General features: G+C 44.1%; 1 protein-coding gene across 6 annotated transcripts; it reads right to left on the bottom strand.

The window, feature by feature from the left end:
- Positions 1 to 12232: 12232 nt before the first annotated feature.
- On the bottom strand, positions 12233 to 22601 carry LOC137229927 (RNA-binding protein 4B). 6 transcript variants are annotated; one of them, XR_010945921.1, is made up of 5 exons: positions 22149 to 22294; positions 21353 to 21776; positions 15397 to 16073; positions 13529 to 13750; positions 12233 to 12918 (listed from the first exon to the last, which is right to left on the bottom strand). XR_010945921.1 is itself a non-coding variant. In XM_067748208.1 (4 exons), the coding sequence occupies exons 2-3, from the start codon at positions 21762 to 21764 to the stop codon at positions 15406 to 15408; spliced, it is 1080 nt and encodes a 359-aa protein (XP_067604309.1). In that variant the 5' UTR covers positions 21765 to 21776; positions 22443 to 22601; the 3' UTR covers positions 12233 to 12837; positions 15397 to 15405. The 6 variants fall into 6 exon arrangements, 4 of the variants coding, with proteins under 4 accessions (XP_067604309.1, XP_067604308.1, XP_067604307.1 ...); XR_010945922.1 differs by having other exon boundaries at positions 12233 to 12837; XM_067748208.1 differs by lacking the exons at positions 13529 to 13750; positions 22149 to 22294 and adding an exon at positions 22443 to 22601 and having other exon boundaries at positions 12233 to 12837.
- Between the last annotated feature and the right edge of the window lie 1386 nt (positions 22602 to 23987).

Here is a 23987-nt window from a genome sequence, read left to right as displayed (position 1 = left end):
GTGCCTAGAGTGCTCTGAATAATGTATTTAGGCTTTACTTATAGAGTATAAATCGGATTTGTTGTGGTTTGGCATGCCTGTCCTCCAGGGATTCAATCTGTAGGAGTCAACCTACAGAACCTACCAAACAACCAATAGTGCTCCCCAATCCAGTTGTGACAATGCCCAGGACTTCTCTAATAGTATTGAACCTACAGGGACCCAGTGTGCCTCTATTTGTCAAGATGGATGAGAATGACATTTCTGTCTTCACCTATTCTGTCTTACACTGTTTCCATCTCTGGTGGACAGCATGCAGAACAATTGGGGGTAGATACATAAATTTTAATCCCTTTTGAAAATTTTTTTCTTTGTCAAGTTATCCCCCCTTGGCAATCCAAAACAAAGCTTATTTGAGGGTTGTTTTTTTTTTAATATTTATTTATTTGGCTGCTCCAAATAAATTGTTGTGGCACGTGGGATCTTCATTGCAGCATGCAGGATCTTCTAGTTGTGGCAGGCAGGCTCTTAGTTGTGGCATGGATGTGGGATCTAGTTTCCTATCGAACCTGGCCCCCTGCATTGGGAGTGTGGAGTCTTAATCGCTGGACCACCAGGGGAGTCCTTTTTTCGAGGTTTTTAGAACCACCTCATATTTGGTGAAGGAGCTCTTCTACTTGATTGGTGATAAATCTGTTCCAGTTTCATATAGGTGCATTGCCATATTTGGTCTGTTCTTATGTTTGCTATTTTGAAGTTTACTTATGTCCCATGGCCTTTTTCTTGAATTGGGCTTTAAGGCTATAGGTAGCCTTTTACAATATGTAAGTTATCTGGCTGGAAGACATACCTTAGACTTATAAAATTATGGGCCATTATGTTGGCCTAAGTGGAGATCTTATCCCCCAGATGTCCTACTGGGTGGAAGACTTTACCCAACTGGTTTTCTGCAGTGGTTGTGTAGGTCAAGCTATAGCTTATTAGCAGATATCTTACTCTCTTGGTGCCCAAAGCCATGGGTTTTTTGTTTTTATTTTCCCCTCTTGGTGTCCTGTTCGGCTACATTCTCGTGCTGCAACAAGAACAGCCTTTAAAAATTTTTTTAACACCCACCTCCCTGCAATTTCACTAAAGTATTTGACTGACTTGGAGTGTATAGACCAGCATTCTTACTGTTTGGTCCAATTTTTCATCAGAGATTAATTTCTTATGTAGTTACTATAACTTTGGATTTAGAAAGAGTCATGTTAGAACCATACTGATTTGCTTTACCAAAGTGAAGAATGAAATAATAAACAGTACCTGGGCATCCTCCAAAGTCAGTCATAAATTAACTTAGTCATTAAACAATTTCTTTAAACAAATTTCCTTTAGGTTTTGGTGTTGAATGTCTCTTTCTTTTTAATTTATTTTATTTTTGGCTGTGTTGGGCCTTTGTTGTTGCGCATGGGCTTTCTCTAGTTGTGGAGAGCGGGGGCTACTCTTCGTTGCGGTGCGCGGGCTTCTCATTGCGGTGGCTTCTCTTGTTTCGGAGCACAGGCTCTAGGCGCGTGGGCTTCAGTAGTTGTGGCCTGTGGGCTCTAGAGCGCAGGCTCAGTAGTTGTGGCGCACGGGCTTGGTTGCTCCGCGGCATGTGGGATCTTCCTGGTCCAGGGCTCGAACCCGTGTCCCCTGCACTGACAGGCGGATTCTTAACCACTGCACCACCAGGGAAGCCCTTGAATGTCTTTTAAGATAGCAGATGGATAAGAAACCTGGTTGGCAGTGTTTTCCCCCTTCATCAAGGGGGAATGGGTAAATCATCTCAGTGGTGCACCATTCTTAAACACCAGTTGATATAGAAGTGTGTTTTGTTTTTTTGGTTTGAAGACAATCCTTCAAAAATGCCATCCTCTTAGTCTTTTGAAATTTATTTCTTGTCTTCAACTCAGCCATCTTCTGTCATTCCAGATTGCTTTCTTTAACATTCTAATCCTTTTGATCCCATTGGAACTCCCAGCTCATTGATTTTACTTTTCATTGTCCCTCACCCTCTAATATTATCACCTCCTTATCCAACTTGAAAACCATAGCCAATCACTTTCATTCTTTTGCTACCCCATCATTTTTCTTGCAAGCCCAAAGCCTACCCAGTCCCCAGCTTTATCATACTTGGCAAAACCACAACCCAGATTAAATGCAGTTCATCTATTCATTTGTCTGACTGATGAGGCTGAAGGTTGCTGGAGAAAAACAATCTCAGTGACTGCTCTCACTTTAAATAAATTATTACAAACGTTATATCTTGTGTAGACCCATAATTCTGTTAGGCAGAATTAGAGAATAGGTCCTTGGTCCATTTGCCCTCCCATTCACTTCCTCTCCTCTCATGCTTATTTACCTAATGAATGATGTGTTTCGCACCTTGCAGAAGAAACTGAAGCAATCAGAAAAGAATTAACATTCTCAGCACACCTATTCACCTTCCAGCATCCCAATTAACTGCATTTATCTAAGGCTAGTTGCTCTACTTATGCTTTAGGGCCCTTCTTCTTGTTCCTGTAGTTCTATTCCTCTCATATCATCTATTTTCCTTTTTATTAAATCAGTCTTGTTAGCATTACAGACATTCTGTCATTCCCATTTTACAAACGTCTTGACTCTGTTTCCCCTACCAATTATCACCACTTTATTTCTTCCTTTTGTACAAAACTCAGAAGTGTTTTATATGGTTTCTTTCTCTAATGATTGCTTTCCATTTTCTCTTAAACCCTCTTTAATCAGGCTTTTACCCCTGCCATTCCACAGGAATGTTGCTAGTGATTTCATGCTAAATCGTGAAATGATTTTTTTTAAACGTAAAACAGGTCAGGGCTTATTTCTTGTTCATGCCACGTGTCTATTATGGTTGACATGCTGGTGGTTTCTCCTCTTTGTTAGTCTCATCACCCGAACTAATGGAAGCTCCACCATCTGAAACTTCCATTCCAACCCAAGACAGACAGTGAACATAGTAAATAAGTAAACTGTGTGTTAGGAAATAAGAGCTTTGTATTAAAAAGGGTAGAGTTGCGTAAGGAGGACTGGGAGAGCTAGAGCAACGTATGTGGGTGTAGATTACTGAGAAACTGAGATTTAAATAGACTTGAATGAAGTGGAAGTTGGCCATACAGCCCTCTAGTATTCCAAGTAGAGAGAACAGCTTGAGCAAGGGCCTGGAGGTGGGATTGTAGCTGGCCAGTTCTCAAAGTAAGGAGGCCAGAGGCAAGAGTGGAGTGATGGGGGAGAGTCGGGTAGGTAGAAGAGGTCAGGTAGTTAAATGATCATCTGGGGCACTTCTGGTCTTTACTCTGAATAAAATAGTCTTGCATTGTTTTTAAGCAGAGGAATATCATGATGTGATGCACTCTGGCTGAAAATGATGGTTATACCCACATTCAGTCCATTAGGAAATCTTATTGGCTCTACTTCTTAGAATCTCCCTGTTAATACTCTAGTCAGAGCCACCAGCATTTCTCACCTGGATTTCCTAAATTCTTTACTAATTAATGTCCCTGCTTCTACATTGTTTACAACCAGAGTGATCCTTTTAAAAGGGAAATCAGATAACATCACAAAATGCTCAAACCCCCTCTCCCCCCAGGGGCTTTTCATTTCAGTCAGAGTAAGAGTCGGATGCCAAGGTCTGTAAAGCCCTACATGATCTGCCCCCTCCTCTTAGCTGACTTCGTCCTCCTCTCCTTTGCTCACTTGGCTTCAGCCATACTGTACGCCGGACTTTTTATACATCTTAGTCAATGCCAGGGCCCTTCCTCCCTTAGTATTTGCACCAGCTAGTCCTCTAGATATTCCTTAAAGGCCTGGTTTGTTTGTTTTAAAAACAGATTTGGGTTTTCAAGGTAGAAAGGAAGCTGATAAGTTTTCAGGACTATTAACAATTAGGCTAGGGCTCCTCTATTATCACCAGTTTCCTTGGCTTTACCCACCATGTAGATTCCAGTCCCAGACTTTCTCCTCTATGCTCAAGCAAGCTGTATGTCTACATACGAGGCCATAGAAGCTTGATACTGAATCTATACCCATGGTTTCCTCTAATTTGGATAACCCCCAACCTCTCCAGATAGTTATGTGGAGTTTCTCTTTGGGGACAGTGGTCTTTGGTAAATGCTACCATTTGTCAAGAGGAAGGGATCAGATGAGGAGAGGAAAACTTGATTATATAAGAAGTGACAGTTGGGGAGGACCTCTTGCTGTTGCTGTTACCAACATTGGTTGGGTGTTTTCATGTACTAGAAACTGGACCTCTGCAGTTTTCACATGAAATCACCTCACCCCTTCCTTTCAATTCCCTAGGGCTTACAGTCCTAGAAAAATTGAACCAGAGAATTGAACCTTTTAATGCTCCATGCACACTACCTAAGGCAGATGGTAAGGCTGGTGTTCCCAGCGTTCTCCTGGGCCCTCTGCTTTCTACACTCTCTCTCTGTCTAGGTCAGTGGTTCTCAATCACTGGTGATTCCCCCTCTTCACTCTTCACCCTTTGCCTAGGACATTTGACAATGTCTGAAGTCCTTTTTAACTGTCAAAGTTGGGAGGATGCTACTGGCATCTAATGGGTGAAGGCCAGGGATGCTGCTAAACAGCCTATGATGCACAGGATAGCCTCCTCTCCCACACAGAGAACTACCCAGCCCCAAATATCAGTAGTGCCAAGGTTGAAACCCTGTTCTAAGGGATTTCATTAGCCGCCTTGGCTTTGTGTACCATCTAAAGTTGTGCTGTCCAGTATAAGAGCCACAGGCACATATGGTGCTGTGAGTATATAATACCCATGGGATTTCGAAAGCTTCATATGAAAAAGAATGTAAAAATACTCATTTTTTGAATCATATGTTTTGATCATATGTTGAAATAATATTTTGGATATATTAGGTGAAATACAATACATTATTAAAAATAATACAATTTCACCTGTTTCTTTTTACTTTTAAAAATGTCGCTATTAGTAGTTTTCAATGATTACCCATGTGGCTTTTGCAGTTCACTTTATATTTCTGTTGCATAATGCTGATCTAGATGCTGAAGACTCAAATTTACATCTCTTGTCCCAAATCTCTTCTCTGTGCTCAAAGTTCAGGGATCCAAAGACCTGCTTGAGCATTCTCCTTGGTTGTCAACAGAATATCTCAAACTTGATGTGTGTGAAATGGAACTCCTGAGTCACCCCACTCCAAAATAATTTCTCCTCCAACCTTCCCTATTTCTTTAAATGGTGTTACCGTCCATGTAGCCGCTCCAGCCAGATTCCTGGTAGTCATCCTTGATTCTTCCCTCATTTCTTATCCCCCTTGTCTGTCCCTTAGCATATTTTATATCAAACGTTGCCACTTCTGTCCATGTCTTTGCCACACCACAGTGGAGACCATACAGTCCCACCAGGACTATTGCAGTGGCATTCTGGCCTCTCTTTTTCTCCTTCCTTTTTTTCCTCTGGTCATCTTTCAATTTAATCTCCATTCAGTAGCCGAGATGATGTTGTTAGATATAAATTAGATTGTCACTCCATAACTCCAGCTTCCTATTGTGTTTAAAATGCCAGTCCTTAGGCCTTGAAATATCTGGCCTCTGCCCCGAACTCCAGTGTCATCGCAGGCCCCCCACCCGCCTTTCTCTAACCACACTGGCCCTCCTTTCAGATCCTGTTCACCAAAAACTTTCTTGCCTCAGGACCTTCTTTCTACCTGGAAGGACTTTCCCCTTGACCACTTTAAGATTAATTTACCTTCAGGTCTTAGCTTCAGGATCAAGCATCAGAGCACCCTCCTTGACAGCCTCTAAGAGATGCCCCCTTATTCTTCCCTACCATTTTGCCCAGTTTTTGTATTTTGTGGTACTTATCTCAGTTTCTTTGCTTACTCATTTAGTGAATATTTTCCTCACAGAATTGTAAGGGGGACAGAAAACTACCCCAGTGCCTGGCAACAGTGCCTGACATGTAACAGGCTTTTAATAATAAATCTGTATATATGTAAGCTATCATTTGAATGATGTGCTCCTCCTGGGAACATACTACCCTCTGCCCTTGCCCTCATCCATTCATTGCCCTAGCAGTTACCAGTCATTCAAGAAACTGAGTGCCAGCATAGGACCAGACCCGGGGGTAGGACTGGAGGATTCCTGGATGGCCCTTGTTAGGGTTGGTGTTGTGCCCCATCCCATAAGTCAGCAGTCAAGAAAGACAGAGGTGGCGGAACTGATAACCTAGGAGGGCCCTTCAGCTTTGAGATTTGGTGATCCCTAAGGGCAGAGCTTGAGTGGGTTTGTGTCTAGGTCCCACAGCTGGAAAAGAAAGGAGGAGGAGCTGGAATCTTTGAAACTGAAGAGGGAGTGATGACAGCTCTCCTCCCTCCAGCTCCCTACATGGACAGGGTGGAACCCTCTCTTTTGCTTGCACACATCACAGGTCATCTGTGATAATAATGGCCAATTGAGTGCTTTGCATTTACTCCGAACAACGCTTAAGAGGAAGTTTACGATGAGGAAACGGGCTCTGAAAGGTTAAATTGCATGTCTAAGACTACAGAAAGGGCTTGGATTTAAGTTCTGGCTTAATTTAAGTCCAGCTCCGGAGCCTGAATTTCAGCCATTAGTCTAGTGAGTGTCCTGAGACATGTGGCAGTGCGAGCTCCACTCCCAGTCGCACTCGGGGTTCTGACTTCCCTGCAGGGTCCGGACCTCCGAGCTTCCTCCAGCCAGACCTGCGCCGGCCCATCTTGAGCTTGGCTTACCTTGTCTGGTTCAGTGCAGTGTGGTTCCGGGTGCGGGGGGTGGGGGTGGGGGTGGGCGTGTGGCAGCAGTGGCATGGTCTCTGGAGTGTTGGCCACTTACTCAGCTTAGGTGGTCTTGGCCCAAATACCTCTTTGTGTCCCTATGGAGAGGCGAGGTATGATTCACAAACACAGCCACTGAAGCGTACTGGCCATGCCCCAACGTGGAGGGAATATAACGGTACTTAGGGTGGGGGGTGCCTTTTCCCTAACCACTCATTTTCCTAATTCTCATAGCCACTGTCCTGCCTCTGAGATAAGAGCCAAGGGTGGGCCAGGGACACTATCACTGGAAGTCTAGTTCACCTTGCCAAATGCAGAGGCTTACCCCGCCCCCAAGTAGGGTAGATAGAGTCTAGCCTTAGGACTGCTGGGTGCCTTTGCCAACTGTTCGTCTCCATTTCAGTAGCTTCTTTCTTTGGCTTTCTGCTGTGGTGAATAGGCAGTAGGAATCGGGGGTCTTTTTTCCTCACCACTGTGTGTTTGTGGGGAGGGTGGCCAAATTATTTAATCTTTCTAAACTTCAGTTGCTTTAATTACCAGGGGAGCCAAAGGATGCTACCTCATTGGGTTCTTGTGGATTAGTAGAGATAATGGGTGTCATTGAATCTGTAGGGCTGTTGTGCGGTTTAAATTTGGCCTGGATCCTCAGAGGGCCTGCAAACCTGAGACACTGCTGACTGAAATCATCTTGCCAGACCTTTCCCTCTTCCTTTGTGGGTTCCTGGGACTGAACTGTCATTTCTTGCGCTTCGGTTCTCCTTGGCAATAGAGCATAGCCCTGATCTTAAGAAAGCCTTGAGGTGGATTCCTCTGACAAAGCTGACAGCTCTTCCTAGAAATGTATTTTTATTTCCTCCTTTCACCTCCCAGGTATGCCAGAGACACTTCATCTCAGGCCCAGATTTGTGAGCCAAATTCTGACAAGCCATGAGGCCAATCTTAGGCACGTTGCTTCCCTTTCCTGGGCTACCTTGCAGCCAGCAAACCCTTTCCTGCCCTGTGGACAAGCTCTGTGCAGTGCATCGAGTGCCCTGAGGGCGTCTTATCTCTCTGTGCCACACTGTCTAACTTCATCGTGTGGCCAAGAGATTGGAGGAAAGGGGAGATTGGAGTCCGCCACAGGCCTAAGAGGCAGGGTTTGGGCTGCAGTGGTCTCAGCGTTTGCCAGGCTGGAGCGTTTGCCAGACTGTCCTGCCAGTGATACGGGCTCCAAGTCCATCCATGTTGCTGCAAATGGTAGCTGTTTGTTTCCCCCCACTGCCCTAAGGAAGGTGTTGAGTAACAGCCAGGAGTTCAGAGACACCACCTGGGGGAATCTGGATGCTTTTCTCCCAGCTGCAGTGTTTGAGTCAGTCTGCGGTTTCTTTTGCCTTGTACCTGAAGTACCTCAGAGTGCTGCTGCTGTGGCTGGGCCTTGCTTGAGTGGTGCCCAGAACCCCACCTCCAATAGCTGACGGCTCAAGAAGAAATTCATGGAGATGGAAGGCCTCAGGTATTATTCTAGCTTTTTCTTTTCTCCAAACTGGGCCAGGGATGTCCTCTCGGCCTTCATCCCTCACAAACATTTCACCCTCTTTGTGGACTACTGATAAGTATTCTCATTTCAAAGGAGAGAAATATTAAAAAAAGAGTTTTAATCTTAAGGCACTGAGAATAAGCTACAGAGTTTTGGTAGGATTGCATAAATAATTGTCCTCTGAACTCTCACAATGCTTTTACATTTTTTCTTTTTTTATATATAAATTTATTTTATTTTTGGCTGTGTTGGGTCTTCGTTGCTGCGCGTGGGTTTTCTCTAGTTGTGGCAAGCAGGGGCTACTCTTCGTTGCAGTGTGCAGGCTTCTCATTGCAGTGGCTTCTCTTGTTGCAGAGCACGGGCTCTAGGTGTGTGGGCTTCAGTAGTTGTGGCCTGTGGGCTCTGGAGTGCAGGCTCAGTAGTTGTGGCGCACGGGCTTAGTTGCTCCGCGGCATGTGGGATCTTCCTGGTCCGGGGCTCGAACCTGTGTCCCCTGCATTGACAGGTGGATTCTTAACCACTGCACCACCAGGGAAGCCCTACATTTCTTATAGCAATTACTGTTTTGGTCATACTTTCTCATCTCTTAAGATCTCTGAGATCTATCTCATCTCCCTTGCCCTTCAGCATTCAGTGGTGCCTAGTGTAAAACCCTTAGGTAGGGCCTGGCCCGCAACAGGTGCTCAGCAATGTTAGAGTGGGAGAGGCACAACCCATCCCTGTAAAGGCTTGATCAGTCAGCCTCAGGATTTAAACGCTGCCCCCTTGAATCACATTTCCTTATGAATGGTTGTTTTCCTGTCTTTGAGGTATTTTTTCTTCCTTTAAAACAAAACATCAACTCTATCGGCCTCATGATTAGGGGAGAGACCTCTGTTACATATCAGGCAAATCTCACTATTCACTTCTTTTAAACTTTTAAAAAGTATTTTAAAAATTGAATTCTTTAAATTCAATAGTGCTTTACAATTTTCAAAAGTTTCACACAATTTCATATAATCCTATAACACTTCCCCCCCACCCCCACCCCTGTACTGCCCCTCTCCTTTCCCTCTCCCCACTGGTAACCACAAGTTGGTTTCTCTCTATCACTAAGTCTGCTTCCTTTTGTTTTATTCACTAGTTGTATTTTTTAGATTCCACATGTAAGTGGTATCATACAGTATTTGTCTTATTTCACTTAGCATAATGCCCTCCAAGTCCATCCATGTTGCTGCAAATGGCAAAATTTCATTTTTTATGGCTGAGTGGAATTCTATTATATATATTTATATACCACATCTTCCTTTATCCATTCATCTGTTGATGGACGTTTAGGTTGTTTCCATACCTTGGCAATTGTAAATAATGCTGCTATGAACATTGGAGTGTAATGCTATTCACTTTTGTTCTGTCCAATCACAATGATCTTTCAGGAAAAATGAATCTGATCCTGTTACCTTCAAACTTAAAACCCTTTAATAGCTTGCATTAAGTCTTTATTTATTTATTTATTTATGGCTGTGTTGGATCTTCATTGCTGCGCGTGGGCTTTCTCTAGTTGCAGCAAGCGGGGGCTACTGTTCATTGCCGTGCACGGGCTTCTCACCATGGTGGCCTCTCGTCAAGGAGCACGGGCTCTAGGCACGCGGGCTTCAGTAGCTGTGGCACACAGGCTCAGTTGTGGCTCGTGGGCTCTAGAGCGCAGGATCAGTAGTTGTGGCGCACGAGCTTAGTTGCTCTGCGGCATGTGGGATCTTCCCGGACCAGGGCTGGAACCCGTGTCCCCTGCACTGGCGGTGGATTCTTAACCACTGCGCCACCAGGGAAGTCCCCCAGTTAGTCTTAAAGATGAAATTCCTTAACACAGCCCACAAGTCTCTCGTGAACCGTGCTGGAAGTTACCTCTTCAGATTTCTGCTACACAGATTTCTCCTGCCACAGAGCTCCCTTTCTGGTTCCTAATGGGCACCACACTCTTCCTTGATCAGGATCCTTCACATATGCTGTTTCAACCTGGAATAGCAACTGCCCCCCCCCAACCTGTCCCCCAAAGTCAGTCACTATTTACATGTTTTCAAGGCACCCTGTACTTGTCCCTCTGTTGTGCTTATGACAGACACGGTCAAAGTTTGCTTCTCAACTAGGAATCACGTGTCTCATTCATCACCCAAATCTTGGCCCAGAAGCAATTCAAATCACTGATCAATGAATTCCAGAGCTTTTAGTGTGAGAGGCCTAGTGGGACTCTAAAATGGTCTATAATGAGCAACTTGGTCTTGGTGAATAAAAGGAATTTTGTACCCACAACATGCAATTTCTAAACTGAGGTTTAGAAATAAACCTATTTGTTCCTATTCAACAGTCCTCTTATGTTGGCTGAAAACTAACCCCTTTCCCAGTGTCATCTGTTTTGGGTAGAGTGAAAGGATTTTCTAAGGGAGAAATATTTTATATGATTTCTTCAAGGCTTTTCTCCTCCTAAGAAACTTACAATATTTTACCATTTATTATTTTCTAAATTAATTAATTTTTTTGGCCACACCACACAGCATTCGGGATCTTAGTTCCCCGACCAGGGATCAAACTCGTGCCCCCCTGCAGTGGAAGTGCGGAATCTTAACAGCTGTACTAACAGAAGTCTTTACTTTACCATTTAAACTGTGCTGTGCAATACAGTAACCGCTAGCCACATGTGGCTAATTATAATTAAAATAAAAACTTCAGTTTCTCAGCTTCGCTAGGCACATTTCAAGTACTTAACAGGCACATGTAGCTAGCAGCTACAAATTGGACAGCACAGATACAGAACACTTCCAACACTGCCAAAAGTTTTACTGGACAGTGACGTAAAACTGTTTTGCAGAATCCAGTTTTTTTTCTAGCTTGTCCTGCCAGTGATATGGAAATCAAGATATGTTAAATTTCTACGTTAACTTAGCACAGAGGAGGACCAGAGATTTTGGAGAGGCTAGCAAAAGCTGTACATACTTTCTTTGCTCTGCCCGATGCCTTGCAGATCAATCACAAGGAAATCCCAGTATCTCTGCCTTCTTTTTTGTAAAACAAGGACAATCCCGCCTCCTTGGGGAATACTGGAGCTAACATGAATATTGTATATACATCATCACTAGTTGGAGTGTGTGCATAGAGAGATTAACCTCTCCAGATTGTTGTATCCTACCCCCAAAAATCAAGAAGTTTTGCTTCACCTATGTCAAAAGTATTTTAAGAAGTACAAAATATGTGGGGAAAGTACTGTATGATTGTTAGATAAAGCTTCACAGAATTTATATCACCATGTGATACAGGATATAATAAAGCTTAAGTGGGGTTGAGTCCATCATTAAACTTGTTTTATGAGGATCTAAGCAATGATAAAAAAATAGCATGTCCATAAATCTTTAAAAAAAAATTCTAGGACACATTTTATTGCAGAATATTATCACTGCCAGTTACGAATACCCTACTTGCTTTTCTGCTCAAAATACACGTTTCTCCGTATCATCGTAACTACTGTATTCACTTTAGCCAAAGTCTAATCCTAGTTTAAATTGTGAATTTAAATGAACATGTACTATGAAGTCGAAGTGAGAATCTGAGAGGTCCTTTGTTCTGGCTCAGCCATTTCCTGATGCAGGGTTCTCTCTGTGGGGCTTACTTCTATCACTACTAACCTGGGTTTGCTGGCCTATAAAAGGGGAAAAGCAGCTCTGGTTATTTAGAGAGAAGCAGCTGACTACCAGGTATAGCATATTTATCAGTGTCTCAAGATGCTGGCTCACTTATCTCCACTTATTGCTGCAGCCATACTACTTATCTCACTAAATCCTTCCTTGTACATCTAAATTTCAGATATCTTTTCTGTCACTGAAGTTTGTGGTTTGAGCACAACTGAAAAAGAACCAGAAGATATGGGTGGTAAATAACAGTCACACAAATACAAAAAGATACTTAAGTGTTAGAAACGTTTATTTGTCAAAATATTAAAAAAAAAAGGGGGGGAGAAGTGGAGTAAAACAAGGCTAAATTTCAGCTAATGCTGTACCATGATCACAGGTCAGACATAAAAAAACAAAACAAACAAAACAACAACCACCAAAACCCCAATGGTCCTAGCAGTTTCAGAAGATTAGCTTCAATGTTAGAGTCCAGAGCTAACAGAGAAGAGTAAAAGGCTGCTTGCCACTACATGGTCATTTTAAAGGGAAAGGAGATGTTGCAGGTAGACAGGGAGAAGGGTTCAACTCCTAAGGAAAGCAAGATAAGAGGGATTCCACTGTACAGGAAAAAGGGGATGCCAGCATAATCCTTACCTAGGGCTGCTCAGAGGCTGAGAACATAAGGAATAGAGTGAAAGGCTACAGAGACTAGTATCAGGAGGAAAGAAAAGTCAACTTAGAAGAATTAAATTAAGAAAGAAAACATAGTTGGTCACAAACTCCTTTGTTTACTGAAACATGAAGCAATGGAAACATCCCGGCAAAGGGGACCGCGCGGAGCAAGTTCTCATATATGACCGCAGCCCGAGGGTTCAGTCCGCAATTATCCTACCTGAAAGAGAGCACAACACAAGAGGCTTACACAATGCCTGGAGAGCAGCTTGGCTCCGAGTACAAGGGCCCCGGTCCCGTCCTGTATTCCAGGGGGAAAGAAAAGAACAGAACAAAACAAATCCAAGTCAGACCGGATCAAACTTACAACTCATATAATTACCTAGGAGTCTTCTATGGCTATATATAGGAGTTTACTTTTAGCTATATATAGAACAAGAAGCAGTCTATCTGGAAGACTGCTGTGTTGGTGATAAACATATCTTTCTCACTTTCTCACCAATCTTTTAGGCAAGACTACTTCTGTGATACAAGGCTACTGTCGCTGCAACAAAGGGCATACAGATATTATCAAGAACCATAATTTATCCAGAACAATCAGAAGATGCCAAGGTCTCAAATATGGCCAACTGCAGTCTTCTAAATTTGTCTCATTTTTAATCTTTCATAGTGAACAAATTTTCAGAAATGGGTATCACAATCACAAAGGGTATCAAGGAGTGGTTCATTCATCCTCCAACATATCTGCATATCACACTGTCACAGATTTAGAGCCATAATTCCAGTAGTTCCTTTAACTGACCAAATCTCCCTTACCAAATCAAAAGAAGAAATCCTAAATTCTCTAATTCTTCCACTGATGATGGGAACTCCAGACACCAATGGCTGGGGGAAAAAAAAAGTTAACTCACACCAAGTTCCTCTACTTATTACAGACAAAGGGCCAAATCTTGGTCTTGATCTGTGCCAATCGACTTCAAAAGTTGTGACGTTCTTGAATCAGTTCTGCTAGGGTGAGACCCGAATTTGGATCCCCAACAGTTCTGGAGTATTTCATCCTGGCAGCCTCATTAACATCAGGCTCCTGGGACTGCAACCAACTCAAGGTTATTCAGTCCATTTGAGGTTCACACCTGGAAGGTAAGTTTCTTTAAAAGTCATCACTAAAAAGAGGTTAGTTGAACAACCACTGCTCGCAGTCAAAAACCACTTAAAAAATCCCTTAGCAATACCCTTTAAAGACCACAATATACACTAATTTAATATTTAACTTTGGAACATATCTGAGAGAAATATAAGTTATCCGATAGAAGATACCACCTTACTTTAGAGGCATATCCTACTTCATGGCAGATCCAGCAGCAATAAAAGTAAAAAAAGTAAAATGGCAAACTACACTAGTTGTAAGATTGTCCTCTTCATGCACATGAACACACACTACACAGCGGTCTCAGGGGATCCGTCTTGTCATGGTCATATAGGACATAACTTATCACAGGTTCGCATCATATTTGCTTCCCACTACATAAAAGGGCAAATTCCTGTCACTTGGTTTTCTTCTACACATATACCAAAAGGGTACTCAGGAACCCTGAAAACTCAGTGGTAACTCAGTTTAACTTTGCTACGAGGCCTCCAGTTCTACTGATGGTCAATTTCAAGGTACAAGGAAAACTATGAGAATAGAAAGTTATAATGCAGTTTCCACTCAGATGAAGAGATTTATCAATCTCTAGATACTCCTAGTTATTCCTGACATTCAAACATCTTTGCTATACATTTTCTAAAGTAGGAAAAATTGCAAGGTTACCATCAATGGGACTTACACACATCAGAAAATTACCTGTTTTATCTAGCTCCTTAAATGTTCCTCTCAAACAAAAAAAAAAAAAACAAAATTTGCTGGAAGAAATGTTAAGTGTCAGGCTCTAAATGACAGCATCATAAGCCATGCAGAAATACGGCTTAAGTGCCCACACAGAACACGATGCTCTGGATTACTAACAAGGAAGGGACTCGATGGGACAATGGCATCAAAACGTTCTGCTTTCAGGCAAGTATCCTGGAACTAAACACCTAGAATTTAGAGGATTTTATTTGGCTTATAGATATGTTAGAAGAGTTTCCTCTGATAAAGGCTCATGACCGAAGTAGTAGTTTTATTAGCAAATTGGATGTCTGAAGTTACAGCTTAAATTCTCACTGGTGACATTCATTATTAACTCCTGAACCTGTACTCTTCAGCGTACACTACAGTGACTTTTGTGGTGGAAAGAGAAAGTGGTTTTGGACTCAGGCACGCCTGAGTTTGAATTCTGGCTCTACCTCTCAATTACCAGGTGACTTTAGGCAAAGGACTTAACCCCTCTGAGCCTTAGTTCCCTTCTCCATAAAAGAAAATATCTTAAAGGCCAGCTGTATAATTAAATGATATAATGTACAAAGAGGGCACTCAACAAATGTTAGTTCTCTTAACTATGTCTCTGTAACCCAGATCTGCTTACACTTGATTAAAGAAAAACATTCTCACTAACAAACTGAGTTGCTGTTGTTCTCTCAGAAGGAACAAGTTGGTTGGTTGGAGTTGTAAACTAAAACCTCGACAGGCCAAATGAACCCCTGGCCTAAGTTAGAGAAATACTTAAGACTAACATGCAATTTATACCTTTTGGATACTGTCCTGACAGCAAACGGATGGCTTTAGCCTCCTCTATGTGGCACAGGTCTCCCTCCTGGGGAACTAAATGGAATCTCTTAACCACACCCACCCCACTCTCACCTCCAGTTTTTAAAAGGCTGAGTACCGTGCTCGGTCCACATACTGCTCCCGCTCATACCGGGCCATGTCATACAGAGAATTCCGTGCAGCTGCTGATGCCTGAGACAGCTCACTCTCTGGCCCATAACCGTAGCCCTCTCCAACTGTGGGGAGCACAGCTGCAGCACGACGCAGGGGGCTCCTGTCCCTTCCATAATAGGAGGAAGTGGTGGCAGCGGCAGCAGCCATAGCAGCTGAGGTGGCAGCAGCGCCTGAGTTTGGCAACAGGTGTCTGTCGTAGGGATCAACAGAAGTGGAGTTGAGGTGACTGGTCACAGCTGTGCTCTGGACTTGAGGCAGATGGGACATGGTCTGCTCTGCGTAGTTGTACGCGGAAGCTGCTGCTGCTGCTGCCACTGCCTCGTAAGAACGGACTCGGTAACGCTTATAGTAGTCGAGCGCTCCATACGCATCGTTGTAATACATGGATTCCCCGTAGCCCATGGTGTAAGGTGTGCGCACTGCTCCATACTGTTCGTTATACTGCTCGGTAAAGTCCGCCACACGACCCGTACGATCTACTGGACACTCTTTGGACCAGTGCCCCTCTTTCCCACACCGATAGCAGCCACTCTGGTCTCCCATCCCAGGGGCAGTCCGAAGCCGGCTGGTAGACAACTGCACGTGCATTCGTTTGCCTTGAGGAAATAGACGTAAGAAGATTTATTATAACTCACTGACATTCTTCATCCTCCCCAAAATGAAAGTGAACTAGTTGGCAAAAGACATGCAAACATACGCACACTCCTGCAACCCTATTTCAGCAATCCCCTCCCAAAGAAGTTGAAGTTTTAACAGACGAGAGCTAGAAAATTTAAGTTCTCAGAAACCAGTCAATACTCTACTTACACCAGTAGATTGGGATTCCCTCCTACTTCCGTCTCCACAACTTTCTTCTCCAACACAGAAATTGAGAAAGTTTCCACTTTTCACTACTAAGACTATTATTAATTCTAACCATTCAAAACCTGACAGTTTTTCCAAATCAAATATCCAACAAAACCTCAGTTATGCCAGAGGAAAGCATCCTACCTCTCAATGATTTACTCAGGGCCACATAAGGCCTGAGCATTTACTGTAGCTTAAAAACCACAGCAGGGCTTCCCTGGTGGCACAGTGGTTGAGAGTCCACCTGCCGATGCACGGGACAGGGGTTCGTGCCCCGGTCCGGGAAGGTCCCACATGCCGCGGAGCGGCTGGGCCCGTGAGCCATGGCCACTGAGCCTGCGCGTCCGGAGCCTGTGCTCCTCAACGGGAGAGGCCACAACAGGGAGAGGCCCGCGTACCGCAAAAACAATACAAACAAACAAAAAAACCCCAGTAATATGCTGTCCATCTTGTTTCCTCCAGCCATTTTTGCAGGTGTCACCAGAAGGCTATGTTGGGTACACAAATCATACCTGGCTCATCATCTGCTTCAACTCTAGTACCTCTAAGAGTTTGTTATAAGACCCTCCACATTTCAACCCCACCTCCACTTTTTTCAGCAAGGGTGAACCCATGCCTACTGTGGAAAAGAAAACTACTTGACCTAGGCCTGTCAACAGCTAGAATTAGATCTTGAAGCAGTACTGGTTTCTTAGGGACAGTGTGCTTCCATGTAATGGAATGATCGGCATTTCATCCTACTATGTAGTTTACAATTCTTTATAGGGGATTATCTACTTGTTAGAAAAATGCAGCATTTGCCTAAAGGCTTCTGGGCACCCATACAAACAAGCCACATCCATACTTCCAGAAAATGACCAGAACGAGGAACAGCTAAGAGAAGAAACAATCTTTGCCCTGGCCGTGTGTACCATCAAGCCCAGGGACCCTTACTAATGAAAGCATCCAAGGTCTTTAAAAGCAGTTTGAGAAAGGCATATTCTTGGCAGCATTTAGTGCCAAACTGCCTAAGACTTTGGAGACAAGTCAATGCTTTACAAATTGTAGCCAAAAGGCAGCCAGTACAGACGTAGAGAACATCACTCTAAAGGGCGGCTCAGAACAAATCCCCCCTCCACGATCAGTAAGTTGCTCTCTCTTTAACAGACCTTGTTCTGGATGCAGCTATGCGATAGGAGGCCTCGTGCTCCACCATCCTGTTGGAAACAGCCCGATTCAGGACGGCAGCCAGAACAGCGCCATGCACTGACCCTGAGAGGGGAGCGGGTTAGTGCAGTAATATCACTTTAGTCAAACTCAGTTCTGCCCAATGTCCAACATTCCTACCACCCCAGTTTCTAGCAGTTGCCGCCTCAAACTTAAAACCCTTTCTTTAGCAGAAACAAAGGTGCTCAGGTTTTTACTTCCAGCTGCTAGTAGAGAGGCAGCGTCCACCATCAACACTGATACCATCAACAGACACCAAACGGCAATAATTCTCTGAAAGCAGCAGTTGGCCATCCCAGTATTTTCAGAGACTTAGATACTCCCCTTCTTAGAAGTTATTATGGGCCAAATGCTCACTGTGCTTAGAACAGAAACACACGGATTTTTGCCCCAATTTATATCCCAAATGTAGAATTCCCTATAATTTAGACTGGAGGATTACAAGTTAACTTGGCTTTCAAACATGCACGGTGACATTAATCTGTGTGAAAGACACAAACTGTGCTCCAATTCTGAAGTCAGTGTAACAATGCCAATCTAAAAAACAGCCAATCCAGAGAACTAGAGGTACACTTTTAAGGAAAATATTTAACTTGCTCCTTTATAGATTATGGGTCCATTTTTTTTGAGAAATAAAACCCAGTTTTTTTTGCCCCCACTTTGATGTTTCTATTAATACATCCAGTCTTCACCACTGATTTAGAGCGGAACTCAGAAGTTTATAAACATCTGTGGCAAAATCTACCTCTGTAGTAGCTGTGAAAAGGATTCAGGTAAAAAAATTTTTTACCTAGAACTAAAAGATCTGCAACAGAAGTGACAGGTTTTTTTTTCCACATTATCTTTCCAGAGGTTGTAACTAGGCTTTTAATTTAAATCCCCTAAAGCAGCGGTTCCCAACCTTTTTGGCACCAGGGACCTTTTTTGTGGAAGACAGTTTTTCCAAAGACCAGGGCGATGATGGGTGGGGAGGGGTTTGGATGATTCAAGCGCATTGCATTTACTGTGCACTTTATTTCTGTTATTATTACATCAGCTCCACCTCCGATCATCAGGCATTAGAGCCCGGGGGCGGGGGGCCTGCCCTAAAGTTCTTATAATTGAAATATACTGTGCTTCTCTATTACCTGAAGGATCCAGGCCAAAGAAAATTGAAAGAAGATTAAATTCTACCACTCTACTACACTTTGGCTTTGGAGAGGCCAAAAGCTTAAAGATTTTCTGAGATCTCCAAAACATTACTGAGATGTGTTGCCAACATTTCCCAGAAAACCAGCCCCCACAAAAGTGTTTTGTTTTGAAACAAAGAGGAGGGCAACTTGGGGTCCTCATTGCTGAGCTCCTATCAAGGGATATAGCTGATATACAACTGTACTCCAATTTAATGCTTGTTTATATACTGGGGGAAAAACGAAACATCTGAACTCTTACATATCATTCCCAATTCAGCTGCCTGAGTTTTTACTTGGGAATAGCTTCTTTAGGGTCTTCCGATGCAAACTTGTTTGCTAACTCAATAGTGGTTCAGTTCACTGCTGCCGGTGGAGAGGAAACATCCTGAAAGACCCAGGTAAACTCAGATTATGCTGCTTTCCTTCAGAAGTCATACAATGAGGAAGCCTATGGAAGCCATTAACAAATACAGGTTCAAAAGATGCCCAAAATGGCACTCTTAAGAGGCCCCCTTCATTAGGAGATGACTGAAAAGGCTTTATGGAAAAATGTGACAAATTGGTATTTAGATTGTATTTTCTGTAAAACTGCAACTTATTATCCAATGCTAAACTTTCTCTTTTGTCATCTGGAAAAAAAACAGAGCTGGTTATAAAACTGTCTGTACGTACGTACCGTACGCCGTTGAGTGCTTTTTCCAGGGGCCCAGGCTAAGAACATGAAAAACCAAATAAAGGATCCTTTTCTTCCAATAAAGACATTTAAAAAAAAAATCTCATGGATCATCGCGTTACTCAGATATCCGCTTCCTGAAGTAATTAAACTCACTATATTAAAACAAACATTCGTTTCAAGCCTACTCCCCCCAGTTAACCGATTTCCATATACTTATTTTGGCCCCTACCCTTTTATTCAATTGCACATTAAATAGGCAAGAACATGCAGTATTATACCAAAATACCTCTGCACTTTGTACCTGAGTTTAATTGCACTTTTTACATTTTGCTTGTTACTTGTCAAGAGAGAACCCCCATTTCCCCAACACTGTCCATTTACGATCCCCTCCCTCATCAAATGAAAATAATTAAGAATATTTTTAAAGCTGTCTGAAGTGCAACAGCTAATAATGAAAGCCAACTATTACATTTTAAGTAAGTTTCTAACCTTAACAGAAACACTCATTGTTGCAATCACCACTCACCTTTCATCATACAGTGCTTTTACTGTTAGAACACTTTCACATCTTATTACCTCATTCTAGCCTCACTACCATCCTGTGAAGGAGGTATGGCAGGGATCATTAATTCTATTTTATAAGTGGGGAGAATGAAGCGTTGAGAGGTTAAAACACTTGTCCAAAGTCATACGACAAGTTCACGGTAGAAAGTATCTACAACTTTTGCCCTGTGCTTTAAAGAGTAGCTACAGGCCAAGACAACACTGGCTGAGGCCAGAGATGTCTGACGCACCATTTGTCATCTACTATTTGCAAACTTTCTTACCCTTTTCTGGTCAATTTTTCCTCTTCTCCATCTCTTTTCTGTTTTCTAGGTTTAGTAGAGGACCCTTAAGTACTTCTTAACGACCCTTTTAGTGGCACTCAGAGAAAAAATGGTCTTAATTTATGAACCTGAAAAGCGGCTATAAACGTGCGGTCCAAGATGATAGGGTCAACAAAAAACTTGAAGAACAGCGCTGTACAACAGAACTTTCTGTGACGATGGAAATGTTCCATACCTGCACTAACACACTAACCACTAGCCTCATACGACTTCTGAGTGCTTGAAATGTGTGCAGCACAACTGAGAAACTGAATTTTAAAATTTATTTAATTTCAATTTAATAGCCACATGTGGCTAGTGGCCACCATATTAGCACAGTCCTAGAGAGTCTTCAGTCAACCTCTTGTGGTATTAATGACAACATATGTATGTTTATTAATGACGTAAGTAATTCGATACAACACCCTTACTGGAATCTCCTCAGAAGCAGGACCATCATTCCCATTCAACCTAATATTTTTAGAAATTTCCTTTTTTCCCCTTAGGGTTAAATAGTAGTAGGTGGAGCAGAATAGTCCATGGCATGGCTTTTGGCTCTGCTTGTATAGTTCAGACCGAACAAACCTGAGTATTCAAAGGATACTCCCCCAAATCCAGATTCACCACCCAGATTTATAATATAGGGATTCTTCGAGATGTCTTCATTGTTCTTTCCCACAGCCCATCACCCAAGGCAGTGAAGAGTATAAACCCTAAGCACTGAAACTCTCAAAAGGCTTCCTTGTCATAACAGAAAAAGCAGGTAACCCACAGACCTTTATCCTCCCTTCTCCCATGAGATACTCATTTGCCCAGGCAGATTAAACTTCCAACAGCACCCAAATGAATGATGGCCTGCAGGATAAAGTAACCCACCGTTTGCAATTCTACAAAGTTGCTGAGGAACATCTCGGCAAATCTGGAAAGGAGAAGTGTTTGCTTCTCCAAGAGTAAGCTGTGCTTAAGCGTGGTAAACACAATCTTTCTATCATTTCCAGCTAAAACGGAATGGAAGAAACCACCCTGCCAGCCCCACAGTCCTGTGTTCTTGCCTCTGTCTAGAGCTAAACCCCACTCAGTTTTGCCACCCAGGCCCCAGAGCAGTTCACCTTGAAACTCTGTGTTGTCAAGGCCCCTGATGGCCTCCACTGCATCCTCTGCCCGCTCCATGTGTACGAAAGCATAATCTTTCACGATGTCACATTCGATGACTGGACCATACTCCTCAAACTTGGCCCGGAGCTCTTGGTTGGTACAAGTAGGACTGATGTTGCCTACATGCAACTTGGTTGAAGCTTTGCTCTTATTCTTGCTGGCTTCCACGTTGATGTTCACCCCGTGCAGCTTGTAGTGGTGCAGGTTGCGTATGGCATCCTCGGCCGCCGTCTTGTCCTCTATGTGCACAAAGCCGTAGTTCTTAATGATGTCACACTCCAGCACCTTCCCATACTGCTCGAAGAGTGAGCGGATCTCCTGCTCTGTGGCCTCCCGGGGCAGGTTTCCAATGAACAGCTTCACCATCCTGACAAGAGCCTGGAAAAGAAGAAAGGAGATTTCCAAAAGTTAGGGGTGGAGGGAAAAATTTCAGTGCATTGCATTTTGGATTAATCCTCCAAAGTTCTTGGCACCATCAAGATCTTCACAGAGACGTTCATTATGTTTTCAACAGCGGGAGGAAAGGTTTACTCTTAAGGAGTAGTGTGAGTTGTGTGTGACACGCGAACAGGTCGAGTGTCAGCAGGCAGTGCACAGCCCATCACCTCCGTTAAATGAGGCGCATTTTAGGTAACAGGGTTAGCTGAAAATACTCTTTGGGGGGCAGGTAAGAGAAGAGTCCAAGCAGGGGGCAAGAGGCATATATCTTACTGTCCCTGGTAACAAGGTTTTGGAGGGAAATCTGTGTACCTCTCTTCCGTGCCGCATCACCTTTCAAGATACTCTAAGAATTAAAAGGCCCCCTTTGCCCCAACCTGGGACACCCACGCCCCAGCGGCCCAACTCCAGTTCCTTCGCCCCAACAAAGACTCGACCCGACCTCTGCCCCGCCCCCTCCGGAAACCCGGCCCCGCCTCCTCCCGGTGTCTTCCCCGGACCTCCCGCAGCAAGAGGAGAAACCCTAACCCTGGGCCAACCCCGTCAGCCAGGGTCCGGCCCGGCCCTCTCTCAGGCTCCCCACACACCCACAAGAACCCCTCGCACCTCCGGGTGGCGGCGACGGCGGCGGCGGCTCCCGCGTCAGAGAGAACCCTACAAAATGGCGACAGCCGCTCAAGCCTCAGCGTGACCGGGCCCTTTCTCGCGCGCCAGCTCACGCACGCGCGAGTGCGCACTGCCCCGCCTCACCCTCGCGGGAGCCGGACGACCAATCCCGCGGCCGCATACAAATGGCTGCCCTGGGCTCTGCTCCCAGTCGCCCCAATACGGGGGCGGGGCCAGCTGGTGACGGTACTGCGGACGGAGGTCAGCCCGCCCCCTGGCCTGACTAGCCAATCACCACCTTGGAAGGTGGGCGGTCGTCGCTCAAGCGTCGGAAGGTTTCTGGACGCAACCACTGACTTGGTGAAATCAGAAGCCCGGGAGAATCACTAAGCATCACAATGGATCGTGCTGCTGGGCCATGTGGGGGAGCGGGGGTGGGGGAGGAAGGCGGCTGCAGATGACAAAGGGTTATCTCACTGGGCCCCCTAAAAGGGGGTTTTCTTAGCGCCTGCCAGCCTCTATGGCAGTTTGGGACAACATTTTAGAAATAGAGGCGCGCCACATTTTAAGCCAACCTAGTCTTTTTTGGTAGAGCTTTTATACATAATTTTAAAATTTTAAATTGCAAACACGTTATGCATTGGTGAGGAAAAGGAGAACCAAAGATGGCAGAGCTGAGATGGCTCTAAGAGGCATTCTATCCTAGCTGCACTTAATCAGTCAAGTTTTGTCACATATACATGAAGGCTGGTTTTCTCTCCCTAGCTAGAGAATTAAGCTCTAATTCTGTGTACTTCACAGTTCCTGATCCGTGGTGAGCACACCAAAGGAGGCCCAGAGAGGTTTCTTGTTTTGGGGGTAGGCCAGGTCTCCGTGTCCACACCAAGCTGCTGGAGGACTGGGCAACTGAGTCCCTGAGCACTTTCCGGCTTTCAAAATTCAGCTGTGGTCCAAGGGCACCTCCTGGTGGTAAAAAGGAAGATATTGAGTTGGATTACTCTCTGTCACCTTTGAACAAAGAATAGAAGTTTATGGAGATTGATGGACTGAGCTTATCTCCAAGTAGAGCATGCCAGGGTGGTTGTCAATCATCATTACTCCTTGGTATGCTTTCTGATGCTGTTAGGCACAAATTCTGCAGGCTGACCTCTTCCTCTCCAACTACTTTGTTATGTTTCTTTCACTGAATTCTTTGTTTCCCAGCAATTTCAGAAGAGGCACTGTCCTTCCAATTCTGATAACAATCATGCTTGTCTCCCACCTAATTCTATTTACCTCTCCCCTTTCCTTTCCTTCTCCTCTTGGTCGTTTCCACTTTCTCTCTACACTCAGACTTTTAAAACATGTATAGGGACCTCCTTGCCCATATCTGAAATAGCTTTCACTCATCTTCACTGTTATGGTTTTTTTTTTTTTTTTTTTGGTATGCGGGCCTCTCCCGTTGTGGAGCACAGGCTCTGGACACGCAGGCCCAGCGGCCATGGCTCACGGGCCCAGCCGCTCTGCAGCATGTGGGATCTTCCTGGACTGGGGCGCAAAGCCGTG

The sequence above is a fragment of the Pseudorca crassidens genome, chromosome 9 (assembly GCF_039906515.1).
Source record: "Pseudorca crassidens isolate mPseCra1 chromosome 9, mPseCra1.hap1, whole genome shotgun sequence".
Lineage (NCBI taxonomy): Eukaryota > Metazoa > Chordata > Mammalia > Artiodactyla > Delphinidae > Pseudorca > Pseudorca crassidens.
This window is presented reverse-complemented; position numbering and strand designations above follow the sequence as displayed.

What these genes read in the sequence shown, in the direction of transcription:
- LOC137229927 (XM_067748207.1), bottom strand. An exon ending in TGACAACACAGAGTTTCAAG is followed by an intron (nt 16,074 to 21,352) that starts GTGAACTGCTCT and finishes TATTTCCTCAAG; the next exon opens with GCAAACGAATGCACGTGCAG.